The 12,242-nt window shown below is 48.2% G+C and overlaps 1 protein-coding gene across 8 annotated transcripts in view; it reads left to right on the top strand.

Annotated features, from left to right (window-relative positions):
* The window catches only part of FYN (FYN proto-oncogene, Src family tyrosine kinase), a 210,291-nt gene extending 199,833 nt beyond the window's left edge, over nt 1-10,458 (top strand). For all 8 annotated transcript variants that reach the window (XM_004753526.3, XM_004753523.3, XM_004753532.3 and 5 more), the window contains one exon: nt 8,805-10,458. In XM_004753526.3, coding sequence (XP_004753583.1) covers nt 8,805-9,013 — 209 coding nt within the window. In that variant the 3' untranslated portion in view covers nt 9,014-10,458. The remainder of the gene's footprint in view (nt 1-8,804) is intronic.
* The last annotated feature ends 1,784 nt before the right edge of the window (nt 10,459-12,242 follow it).

Raw genomic sequence — 12,242 nt, forward strand, 5'->3', positions numbered from 1 at the left:
CAGGACTATTACCTTAATGAAGGATAACTATTCCTAAGGCACAGTGTCATTAAGCTTCAACCAGACGTCACTGTGAAAGGAAGGACCTTCCCCTCCGCATTCTCACTGCTGGTGTGGCCCAGTCAGTGTGTGCCCAGGGATTGCTTCTCTGCCATGCCAAATCCCTGTGCCTGTTGGGGGTACCCTGGGACGGACTCTCAGTCCCTGCCCATCATGCCTTCCATCCTGACATCTCCATGCAAAAATTTCTCCGTGGGCTAGTCTATTTTTAAGTAATTCGTTCTTCAAGAACAGTAGGTGGCGGTATTTTTCTGAATTCTTTCATACCTGAGCATGACCTTCCGTGCATGACCTTCCGTTACCTTCACACAGAGGAAAGGGCCTTTGGCTGGTAGATGAGGTTGGAGGTCAAGGGAAGGGAGTGACTTACCCACGGATTCGTAAAGCTTTCCCGGCATTTCTGCCCAGCATGACAGCAGTTCTAGAAGTAAGAATCAGAGAAGGAGCCTAGAGTGGAGCATGTGATGTGTGACCACATGAGAGGAGACAATGGCACATGGGCCGGCTGGTTAGTTAGCGAGTTCTGTAAAAGGAATGGACTAAAAGGAAGGGAAGAAGGACAATCTCAAATGGAATGACAGCCCTAGAGCCAAAGAAAACAGTACTGAAATGTGACACTGAGATTAACAGAGGTGGCAGAAAGGAGTTGCACGCACTCCACCCGCCCAGACAAAGGTTGCTTCCAAGACGTGTCACAGAGATGCACACAGTTCCAGAGGACAGCTCTGCTCTACGGATTCCCCAGGAGCAGCCGCACTCGAACACATTCTAGGCCTTGTTTTCCCGTGAGCTGAGGTGCAGATCCATCCTCTGTGTCGAGATGAGACTGGATTTTGTACTGAGGGACTGCCGAAGGTGAGAGAGGACAACACTTCCATGAAAGGAGTTTTCCGGGATTCAGGCGTGCACTCAGAGTTAGGCACTTTCAAACCCTCCCTCTTTTCCTCTTTACCTCCACTGCCCTGTGTCAGGCCATCCGCTCTGCAGTGACCTCTTCTAGGGACTTCCTGCCTCGGTTTCTCCTGCCCCCTTACCCATTCTTTCCCTGTCACCACCAGGGATGTTATCCCAGAAAACAGAGACCCAGCTATCTTGCTCTCCTGGTTAAAAACGTCTGTGGCTTCCCTTCTCCTTCCAGATAAACTCCAGAAGCCTTAAGTTTGCATGGCCCTTAATAACTTTTTCCCTGGGGGGGTGGGGGGCGGGACGCTGTGAGTCATTCCACAAATATTTATTGAGCACCTGCCGTGTGCGCTGAACCAGCAGACAAAAACTTGCGCCCTCATAAGCGTTTACTCTTCTTGTAAAAGACAGACAATAAACAAAGATAATAAGCAAACTCTATTCTGTATTGGCTGGTGGTAACCGGCAGGGAGAAGAGTAATACTGGGAAGGGGACGGAAAGTGGCAAGGGAGGACCTCACTGGGAGGGTGACCTCGAGGAAGGCGGGCCCTGAAAACAGCAGGGAGGCCAGTGTGGGTGGAGCAGAGGGAACAGGAGGTCTGCGAGGCCCTGGGGAGATCAGCGAGGGCCTTCCTAGGGCATTGTGAGGACTTTAGTTTTCGTTGTTAATGAGAGAATCACTGAGGGGCTTGAGTGGGAGAGCGACATGACCTGACATGGTTTCTCTCTTGTCACCCCCAGACCTCACACTGAGCTGTCCCTCTGGTGTGAGTTGCTCTTCTCGGCTTCACCGTCCGCCTCAGAATCCTGCAAAGCCCAACCCACACATCACCTCCTCAGTGTAGCTTGCTTCATGTCCATACCAAACGACTTGCCCTGTCTGCCTGCTCCCACGACACAACGGTGCATCGCTATTAAAGCCCCCGTCCCTGTGTCTGGAATTCGCAGCAGCTCTGAGGGCACAGGAGCTCCTTTCGATATTCCCAGTGCCCAGCACTATCTGCCCCATAGTAGACTTTCAAGAAGTGGAAGCTCAGGATAGGGAAAAAAAAAAAAAAAAGAGAGAGAGAGATGATGCCTATGAGGTTTTAAAACAAGATTTTTTTAGTTTGACCGATAACCCGCAAAGCCTTTTAACTCTATTCCATCATCTCCACACATAAATATAGCACGGATCGTCCCAGCCACGAGAGAGCCTCTGTCCTCAGAGTTGTTCTGGGAAATTGACACTGTGGTTGGTTGAAACACCGCGTTCCAGTACGTTTCTAGGCAGACTGTCCTGACCATTCCGTGCCTTGGCTTGCAGCTGAAAACCTGCTTTGTGAATGTGGCAGGATCTAGCGAGCAGGAGCCTTCTCTTAAGCACATCACATTTATCCATGCATTTGAAGCACTTTCAAATCTTTTAGTAAGTGACAGCTGCCTGGCTTTCGGGACTATATCCCATCACCTGCCAGTGACTGGAAGAGACAAGGGAAATTAGTGAAGCTAGAAGCCCCCTTCCTTAGGAAATTAGAAGTCCCACCCTTCTCCTCCCTCCGCCCCTCTCAGACGCCCTACAGCCCTGAATCGCAGACATAGATTCCTCCGTGTTCAGCAGCCCATTTCCATCACCTGCACTCAGTCCTCCTGCTCTGCTCAGTGTGCCGACAGATCAGATTTTTCCGGGGGTAGGGAAAGATTAGACTCTCCGGCCAGGAAAATGGGAAGCAGAATGGAACCTCCACCCTCAGCCAAGGGTGCTTTGTCCCCTGCCCTCTCTGCCCCTGTCCCTAGCCCCCAGGGCTTCTCCTTTCCGCTCCTGAGTTCCCCCAGAGCAGGAAGCCTGCCTGGAGTACCCAGGGGTCACGCTGCCACCTTTCCCTACAAGGTTTCTCTTGGCCAGTGTGGCTGGTGAGAGGGGGAAGCAGGGGAGGAGAAGACCCGTGGAGAGGGCAGCCAGAGAGGAACTTTTCACCATACTGAGTCCCGCGTTCTGCTGCCATTCGTTCTCAGCTCAGTGTTTCCACGGCCTTCCCGGTGGACACCCGCATGCTCTTCCTCGCTTCTCTTTTTCTGAGACAAAGGAGTTCTTCATAATACTGCATGACCAGCTTCAAATGATCTTTCTGTATGATGGCCCCTGAGTCGCAGTCATTTCTGTACTTATTCATACGGTGGGCATAATAAAAACAGCTGCCCCGAGGTTAGCTGGTCAAAGAAGGCCAGAGAAAGAGAACTGGACATTAGTGGGTCTTCTCAGAGTCACTCCTTTATTTTCACCTGCACTCTTTGATCAGTATCTGTCCGCCCTAAATTTGTACTTTGATCCTTGATCAGACCTAATGTGCCACCTCCTGATTGTCGCCTTGTAAGCCCACTAGAGCACGTGATAGTCTGCAGCACAGGGTCGCACTGAGCAAGTGCCGTCAGCCCAGCCCTCCTTCCCCGGGTGTTAGCCCGGCGCTGCACAACAGACAGACACAGACGGAGCTTTTCACAGGGTTTATGCAGAGAAGAAGGGGGAGCCCCTGACGAAAGCCTGATGCACAATAGAGCTTAATTTCCTTTGAACGGAAAGCTCCGTTTGCAAAAGTAATCTCAGTGTCTGATAACCTCCCATCATTCCCATTGTGAAAGTGCTCAGTTTTCCCATGGCGCAGAAATCCACGTTCTTGCAACCCGTGGTCACATCCAGATGCAGACTTGATCCGCTACCAGTGAAAATGCCTGATGGCATAGAGCTGGCCCCGCCGGGATCCCTATTAGGAAGTGGCACACATGGGAAGCCTTAAGGCCAAACCCGCCTCTTTCACAGAAAACTGGTTTTGTTTGTTTTGTTTTTTAAACAGCTGAAACACAGTGACCATGGAGGCATTTTGTCGACAAATGAAGAAACTGAGGCCAGGGAGGTTGAGTCATCAGTGAGAAGTGCAGAATGGCTCTGCCAGGGGAAATGACTTTCTTTCCTTCTGCAAAGAATCTGACAGACGAGAGGAAGGGAGGCTCTGTGGACTTCGTAGGTGGCTAGAAGGACAGGAATGGGACAATCTAAAAGAAGGGGGTGGGGAGAAAACAGACACACGTGAAAACCGACATTGTGGGCAGCCACGTGTGGTGAGTGTCGGACGCTTGACCCTAATTCAGAAACCATGAGGAAACTAGCAAAATGATTTAGAAAGGATAGTGTGGCCCTAATGACAGGAAGGGAGGGCAGTCCCTTGGCTGGAGAGTCTCGGCTGCAGGGTCTTGGGCAGACCGAATGGCAGTGATGCTCTCTCCGCGATCGTGTTCAAAAATCCATGGCAACAGGAGGTCCCATGGAGGATGTAGGGAAGAGGAATTGGAAAGCAAAGCCCAGCACAGCAGGCCCCACAGGTTTTCTGTGGACTGAGGACCAGTGAGTTGCGCCCTGTGGGAGTGACCTATGGAAATGGCCCATTTTCCAGATCTAGTGAGAGGGCAGAGACCCAGGGGCTGCATGGTGGGGACAGAAAAGGACAGGGTTGGGGCAGCCACCAAACCCAGTCCTCCTCCAACATGGAGGTTGGGAACCATGGCATACACCCAACTGTGCTTTGTGACTCTGACATTCCTGGTGGCACTCCTGGTGGCAGAGAGACCCCCTCCTGCTGACAAATGGTCTCTAGTGCAGCTCCTGCTAGGAAACCTGGAGGCCCGAACTGTTGATGACAGTGTTTCCCTAAAACGTGCCCATAGGCCATGTTTTCAAGCTTCTGCCTTTTCTGTTTCTCTGCCAGCATTACCCCCTATGAAAAGAGAAAAAAGGAAAAACGTTCCCAAGTGCCCTCTCCTCCCTCCCTGTCTGCTTCCTTGATAGGAAGTGTGGTAACGAGATTCCTGTCTGGCAGCCCCGTGTCCCTCCAGACTCTCCTCTGAGCACCCCGCACTCAGGCTCACGTGTAGCGCCTCCTTGGTCCCCGGCCTTCACCTCCCACGTACTAGCTAAAGCCAGCGTCTCGGGGAGAGTGGCTAAAAGAGGGGAACAAGTTATTTTGGTAACAAAAATATGAACCCATCTAAAAAGAAAAATGAAATAAGCTCATCTTTATGGAAATGTATAGAGTAAAGCCCGTTTTTGCTAAAAAAAAAAAAAAAATCTTGGAATTTCTCAAATTTGGATTTATCAAAATTCTTATAGTTGAGAATACTATTTCTTTAAATAAGAACACAATCCACTTAATCTGGCTGTTGTTTATAGAGTTAAAACCAACCTAAGTGAGCCTCGCTCAGAGGGCATCTCCTGACCACACAGCGTGGGGAAGGTGCCGTCCAGGCTTGGCCGTGCGGGCTCTGGCTTAGGACGGCAGGGAGACAGCTGACCCCATTCACACCGTCAATGTCAGCCGAACGTGCATTGTCTCTTTTCCCACTTTTCTGGCCAAGCTGTCATTGGTATGTTTCGGTTTGGCCCAGGGTGGGGAACTGGTTACATATGGTCCCCATGCCTTGAGGAAGTCTGGAGAGAGAAGGCATGAGACGAGAAGGCAGAGGAGAAGCAGGCAGAAAGTCAGGCAGGAAAGGAGGCGGAGGGAGACAGTAGTGGGCCTGTGCTGATGGAGTGGGCCTGCTGGGGCCTGCGTGGGTCCCCTGGCTACCTCCGCCCAGGAAGCATGCTGTCTCGGGGGATGCTACACGATAGGGTCAAGTTGCTCTATCTGCTGGGTCTGGGACTTGGGCAGGGCGCTGGAAAAACAGGCCTGACCCAAGTGGCCAATTAAACTTTCCATTGGCAGAGATTGAACTAAGAGTTGAAAAAAAATACATGAAATCTTTCCATTTGAGTAGTTTGTTTTTTAATGAAATGAAACATTTACTGACATAAGCTCCACAGAGCAATAGGAGAACGCTTAATTAAACTCCATGGTGCCATTTTGGATAGTCTCAATGCCAGAATAAAGCATTAGAAGGCGTTTGGGGCCCAGAGGGGTAGAGTGGAGGGGAGGTGAAACCCCTTCCAGAAGAGCCTTCCAAGATTCAGACCTTCTGCCCTACTTTCCTCCCAGTTCCTACAGGCTCCTGGCAGGGGCAGGACAAGTGGCATTTCTGCAGGTTCGGGTAGCATGGCTTCCGAGATACGAAACCAAGGCCTGTAGTCAAACACAAAGCGAAGGCTTTAGAGAGTGCCATTCCTCATACGTGAGGACACTGGCTGCCTAAACTTTCTGGGCGAGCTGGAATGTGGTCGCTGCCATCACTCAGGCCAGAGCCTCCCAGCCAAAACTCTTGGGCCCGGATGTACCTGAGTATCAGACTTTTTTCTTTTTCTTTTTCTTTTTTTTTTTTAATTTTTATTTTTTAAAGATTTTTTTTATTTGTCAGAGAGAGAGAGCACGTGCGAGAGCGAGCACAGGCAGACAGAGAGGCAGGCAGAGACAGAGAGAGAAGCAGGCTCTCTGCCGAGCAAGGAGTCCGATGTGGGACTCTATCCGAGGACACTGGGATCATGACCTGAGCCCAAGGCAGCCACTTAACCAACTGAGCCACCCAGGCGTCCCGAGAATCAGACTTTTTTAAAAGAACATCCATACTGGGGTGCCTGGGTTTCTCAGCGGGTTGGTCCTCTGCCTTCGGCTCAGGTCATGGTCTCGGGGTCCTGGGATTGAGCCCCGTGTCGGGCTCTCTGCTCAGCGGGGAGCCTGCTTCCCCCCCACCCCCCGCCTACTTGTGATCTCTCTCTCTCTCTGTTAAATAAATAAATAAAATCTTTTTAAAAAAAAAAAAGAACATCCATACTGTGCATAGACCAGGTAACATCCTCGAGTCTGAGACCACACTCCATATTCAAATAAGACATTATCACTTCTATAGCAGTATGTATGAATACATAAAAACAGTAAACAGCCTTGGGTTATATGACCAAATGAGGTCAGTTCAGACCTGTACTGCTGCCAGGTGAGTTACCAGAACTTCGCGTTTCCAGAGCCTGTTGGGTTTCGGGATGGTGGATAAGGAAACGCTGGTCCCTGTCCCTCACCCAGTTTGTCCAGAGCAGCACAGGACATTCTGCTAGCAGCAGCGTGTTCTTCCTCTTGTTCCCAGCCCCCCGCCCCCTCCGAGTTTTCAAAATGAGTCTTCAGCAGCTGGAGGAGGATTTCAGCTAATTAGCCTCAGAGCTGACCCGACACCCAACTGCAGAGGGCACATGTGAAGTCGGGCAAAGCGTGGAGGCAGGGGGGCCATGCCGGTTCCCTAAAGCCCTCTCGCTAAACTAAGGGTCACTCCCAAAACGTGAGCAAGTTTCTGTTGGAATAATCACATCGAAGGCCAACTTCAACACAGCAGGAATAATGATACATGGATTTTATCACAAGAAGTTACAGTAGCGTAGAATAAAAAAGCATCCCAAAAAGGCTCATATACACATGTGACTGACAGCCTGGGAGCCAGGATAAACCCAGTTCCAAAAGTAAGAAAACAAAGAGAATCGCAACAGACCCCAAAAGTCAGGACGGGGTTGTGCTCTGGGCCCAGCTCCTCCAGAGTTGAAGGGAGCTGCTACGTGCAGACACTGTGGTCTTCTGCTGATATCCCTGAGACCTAGGGGAAGACATCTATCTAGGTTTCTGTATGGCTTGAATCCAGGTTCTTGATTTTGTTAACAAGCCAGGCCAGAAGTTGGGGAGGATTCTGGATTACAAGCTTGGGGCTAAGGAACAGCCAAAACATACAAGTGCTTGGCGGGCAGTGGCAGAAGGCAACAGGGCAGGAAAAGGAAGGAGAAGTAGAGAAGAGTGTCTGGCAGTGATTGGGAGAGGGGTCGGGACATTCACCTCACCCCACCTATGGTATTTCCTGCCCTGTCAGGAAGGCCAGCACGCAGGGAGGCCGCCTTCTCCCCCAGAGGTCTCCGGTTTGTGTGGGGCAGCCTGAGGTTTCATCATGAGGCAGCTCCCCCGGAGGGTCACAGAGGTCTCAAATGATAAATGGCCTGTCCAGGGTCATCAGTAAACATGGGCCCTGGAGGCGCCCTGTCTCCCCATCAAAGTCACCAAATCCCAGGGCACCTCGGGGTCACTGGGCCAGACGGTGCCCAGCCATGGGGACACAATAGCAGCTCTCAGCTGGTGGGGTAGAAGCTGGCCCCGGTAGAAGCCAAACAAATTTATGAAGTTCAAAGATGAAGTTCATAGATGCTATAAACACGGGATAGTGTATTTTTCATTCCACGGATTTCTTTTCTTTTTATTTATTTACTTACTTTTGGTCTGACTCATTCATAGTTTCTGATTGGTTTAATTGAATTGTAATTTACATGCAACAGAATTCAACCATTTTAAGAACACTGCGTTTTGACAAGCAGAAAGGCCCACCACCACAGGCAGGATACAGAACAGGAGCTGGCAGATTACCTTGTGTGGGCCAAATCCAGCTCCCGCCTGTTTTTGTTTTGTATATTTTTTAAGGGCTATTCAAAATAATACTCTGCGACAGAGATCAGAGGCAGCCCACAAAGCCTCCAGTATTTGCTATCTGACCTTTTACAGCAGAGACTGCTGACCCCTGACCCTTAGCAGCCACTCCCGTCCCCTCGCCCTTGGCAGCGACTCATCTGCTTTCTGTCACTGTAGCTTTGCTTTTTCTAGAACTTCACATAAATGAAATCATACAGTCCGTTGCCTTTTGTGTCTGGTTCCTTTCGGGGACGACGCTTTCGAGATTCATCACCCAGCTTTTCCGCATGCAGTCCCTGCTCCTTTCTGAGCCGGGACTGGGGGGCGGCGTCCCCCCCCCACGCCCCCCACCCCCCCGCAACCCTCCCCACCCCCTCGCGGCGCGCAGGCTCGGAGCGGAGGAGAGGGGCGCGGCGGGGCGGCGCACTCACGGCCTTGTCTTGCAGGCATGAACAACCGGGAGGTGCTGGAGCAGGTGGAGCGCGGCTACCGGATGCCCTGCCCGCAGGACTGCCCCATCTCTCTCCACGAGCTCATGATCCACTGCTGGAAAAAGGACCCAGAAGAGCGGCCCACCTTCGAGTACTTGCAGGGCTTCCTGGAAGACTACTTCACCGCCACAGAGCCCCAGTACCAGCCTGGTGAAAACCTGTGAGGCCGGGGTCCGCAGAGAGAGGCCTTCTCGGCGAGGCTTCCCCGCCCCCTCCCCATTAGCTTTCAGTTCCGTAGCCAGCTGCGCGAGCAGTGCGAGCCGTCCCGGATCAGATTGCATGTGACTCTGAAGCTGACGAACTTCCATGGCCCTCATTAATGACACTTGTCCCCAAATCCGAACCTCCTCTGTGAAGCATACGAGACAGAACCTTGTTATTTCTCAGACTTTTGGAAAATGCATTGTATCGATGTGATGTAAAAGGCCAAACCTCTGTTCAATGTAAATAGTTACTCCAGTGCCAACGACCCTAGTGCTTTCCTTTTTTTAAAATGCAAATCCTATGTGATTTTAACTGTCTTCACCTGATTCAACTAAAAAAAAAAAAAGTATTATTTTCCAAAAGTGGCCTCTTTGTCTAAAACAATAAAATTTTTTTTCATGTTTTAACAAAAACCAATCAGGACAGGTGTTTGGTTTTTTTTTTTTCTTTTTTATAATATAAATATATATCATATATATGTCCCTGTACATACACCATGTGGGTGCTAACGTGGAGACCATGGCCCACCTAGGCCATAAAGCCTCGGGACCCAGAGTGAGGATTTTACTGCCAAATCAGCATAAAAGCACTGGTATCATTCTGCAAACCAGTGGCCTCCTTTTTGGCTTTTGCAAAGCATGATCCTTTTTCTTTTTTCTTTCTTTCTTTTTTTTTTCTTAATTTGGATTGCACTTTTTTGGTTCATGATTATACCTGTAGATGGCTGTTCCTTTGACTCTTTCCAAGCAGCCCCAGAGCTGAATTCACAAGTTCTGTTTCCAGTATTTGCTTTGTCTTAACTGCGATCTGTTCTCGAAGCCTAAAAGCATATTGAAGCAAGCAAATGGCCAATAACTACCAGGGGAACTGGAAGATGGATACCACACATACTTCTTGTATAAAAATATGAATGCTGAAATGTTTCAAACTTTTTTTATTTAATAAACCTTGTAACCACATTTAAATGGTCTAAAACCCATAGCATTAGAATCATGGCGACCTGCTAAACTTTCTCATGCAACTAAAATTTCTGAGGGTGGGGGTTGGACATTTCCCATTGTAAAATAAGTGTTTTAAACGTTCTGTACTGCTAATGAAATGACTTTCTCTATGTCCAAGAAGTCTCCAGTGGAATAACTATGCACTACTTTACATTTCATGGGGATGCACCAAAAAAAGAAAAAAAGAAAAAAAAATTACATTTTTAGTTGCTGTTTGTACCAACCTTGAATTACATGTTTAACAACAACAAAACAAAAAGCCTATTTCTATTAAGTTTTTAATACTGGGTAGCAACTCTGAAATCTTAATTCCTTTTTTGTTATGATTTATTTGTGAGTTTACATTTTTAAATTGTTTAACTTTCTTAATTTAGTAATTAAAAAGAGAGCATTTTACATTTGAATTTTTTTTTGCTCATTTGTTTAAAACATGGAAGGTACTCTAGTAATGACATATCTGTTCCACACCAGGTGATAAGGAGTTCTCTGGTCCATTTAACCATTGTACAGTGACTTGCAAGTGACAGAAACATTCAGAACACTGGGAGTGGGTTCTTCCCCCTAGAAAGGCTGGGCCATTGTTGAGCTATTTCAGAAGATTATTAAAGCAAGCTTAAGCATACTTTCACATTTCAATCTATCAGACATCATCTCTAACTGGTATGTTCTGTATTCCACCTGTAGGAGAAAGACAATTACAAGAAGAATCTTTATTGCCCTAGAGCCAGTGTATGTATTTCCCGTGGTCCTCTACCTCAGTCAGGGTGTCACTAGGCAGGGAAACAACCACGTGTGGTAGGAGGGGCAGTGGGTAGACTGCACTATCTGTCCAGGTGTCTGGCTGTGTACTCATTCAGCTGTGGGACCCTCAGCAGCCATCTGGCACCTCTGTTTTGGGTCCCGTCTGTAGAGATGAGGGGGTTGGATAAGATTTGCCATAGGTTCCTACAGATCTAAGATCCTGTAATTTGGAGATCATTGCTGTCATGTGGAGTTATATAAGCAGGAGAGTTTCATTGCCAAATAACCTTTATATTTAGAAAGGGTTTCCAACATTTTTTAAAAATGGTTGAAACAAAGGGATTTTCTGGTTAACCAAGTCTTTCTGGTATTGTTTTTGGTATTAATGCAATTGCTAAATTGATTTTTAAAAAAATCAAACATCTTCAACAATTACTATCACATTAGCGGGCAATTTACTAACATGTTCTAGATATTTTTAAAGATAACTTTGTTTTTCATCTTCACATTTCACTAGGTTGGATAATTTGCAAATATTCTCCAGAGGATTGTTATTTATGTTTCTGACTGGGTCATTCCAAAAAAAAAAAAAAAGTTACAACCTGCTTTAAATAGAGATTCTTTAAGACAAAATTTGGTTTCTTCAAACCAAAGTGTAGCCTTTAACACATCAGTTGAATTTGTTGTGGATTCTCTCCCTATGAAGCAGAACCAAGGACTTGGGTTAACACGAGAGCAATCTGACAAAATGCTCTTAAACACGGTGGGGCTGTCGGATGAGAGAGTAGCTACAGATACAGAGACATCAGAGGCGTTTTCAGGGTTTTTCTTCCAGAAGCTACTGTGCTGCCCAGAGATATTCCTGAGGTAGACCAGTGGAGGCAAATAAAACTGTCTGCGGGGGTTCCCAACACCTCCAAGAAGCCTCCCTTCCCTCACCCCCCCCCCCCGCCCCCCAGGCTGTAGAAGTGTGGAGTGAGGAAACTGAATTCACTGACTAGAAAGATGTCTGGCTAAGAAAGAAAAACACGGACATACCTCAGAGATAGTTGCAAGTTCCAACCCAAACCACCTCAATAAAGCAAGTCAAATGGAGGCTTTGGTTTCCCAGTGTATAGAAGAGTGATGTTTACACGATACGGTAGTTTACTATGTGTGTGAGAAAGAGCATGTCTTAAAAAAAATAAAATAAAATACATGAACTTAATTTTAAAATATTACTAAGAAATGCTGATTCGCATCCGAGCTCTCAGTGAGCTGTAGTAACTGATCACAGCCCATCAACTAATCGAATAACGAGAAAGGATGAAATATCGCGAGAATTAGACGGAGCCCCGCGGAGGGAGCCCCGGCGGTTGGACACCTGGCGCTGAGAGACTCGCCGGACGCAGCGACGCCGCAAGCCTTCCACGTGTGAGAAACACGGCATCGGCGACGCACCGTGCAA

The sequence above is a fragment of the Mustela putorius genome, unplaced genomic scaffold (assembly GCF_011764305.1).
Source record: "Mustela putorius furo isolate JIRA1106 unplaced genomic scaffold, ASM1176430v1.1 tig00000450_pilon_pilon_pilon, whole genome shotgun sequence".
Taxonomy (NCBI): domain Eukaryota; kingdom Metazoa; phylum Chordata; class Mammalia; order Carnivora; family Mustelidae; genus Mustela; species Mustela putorius.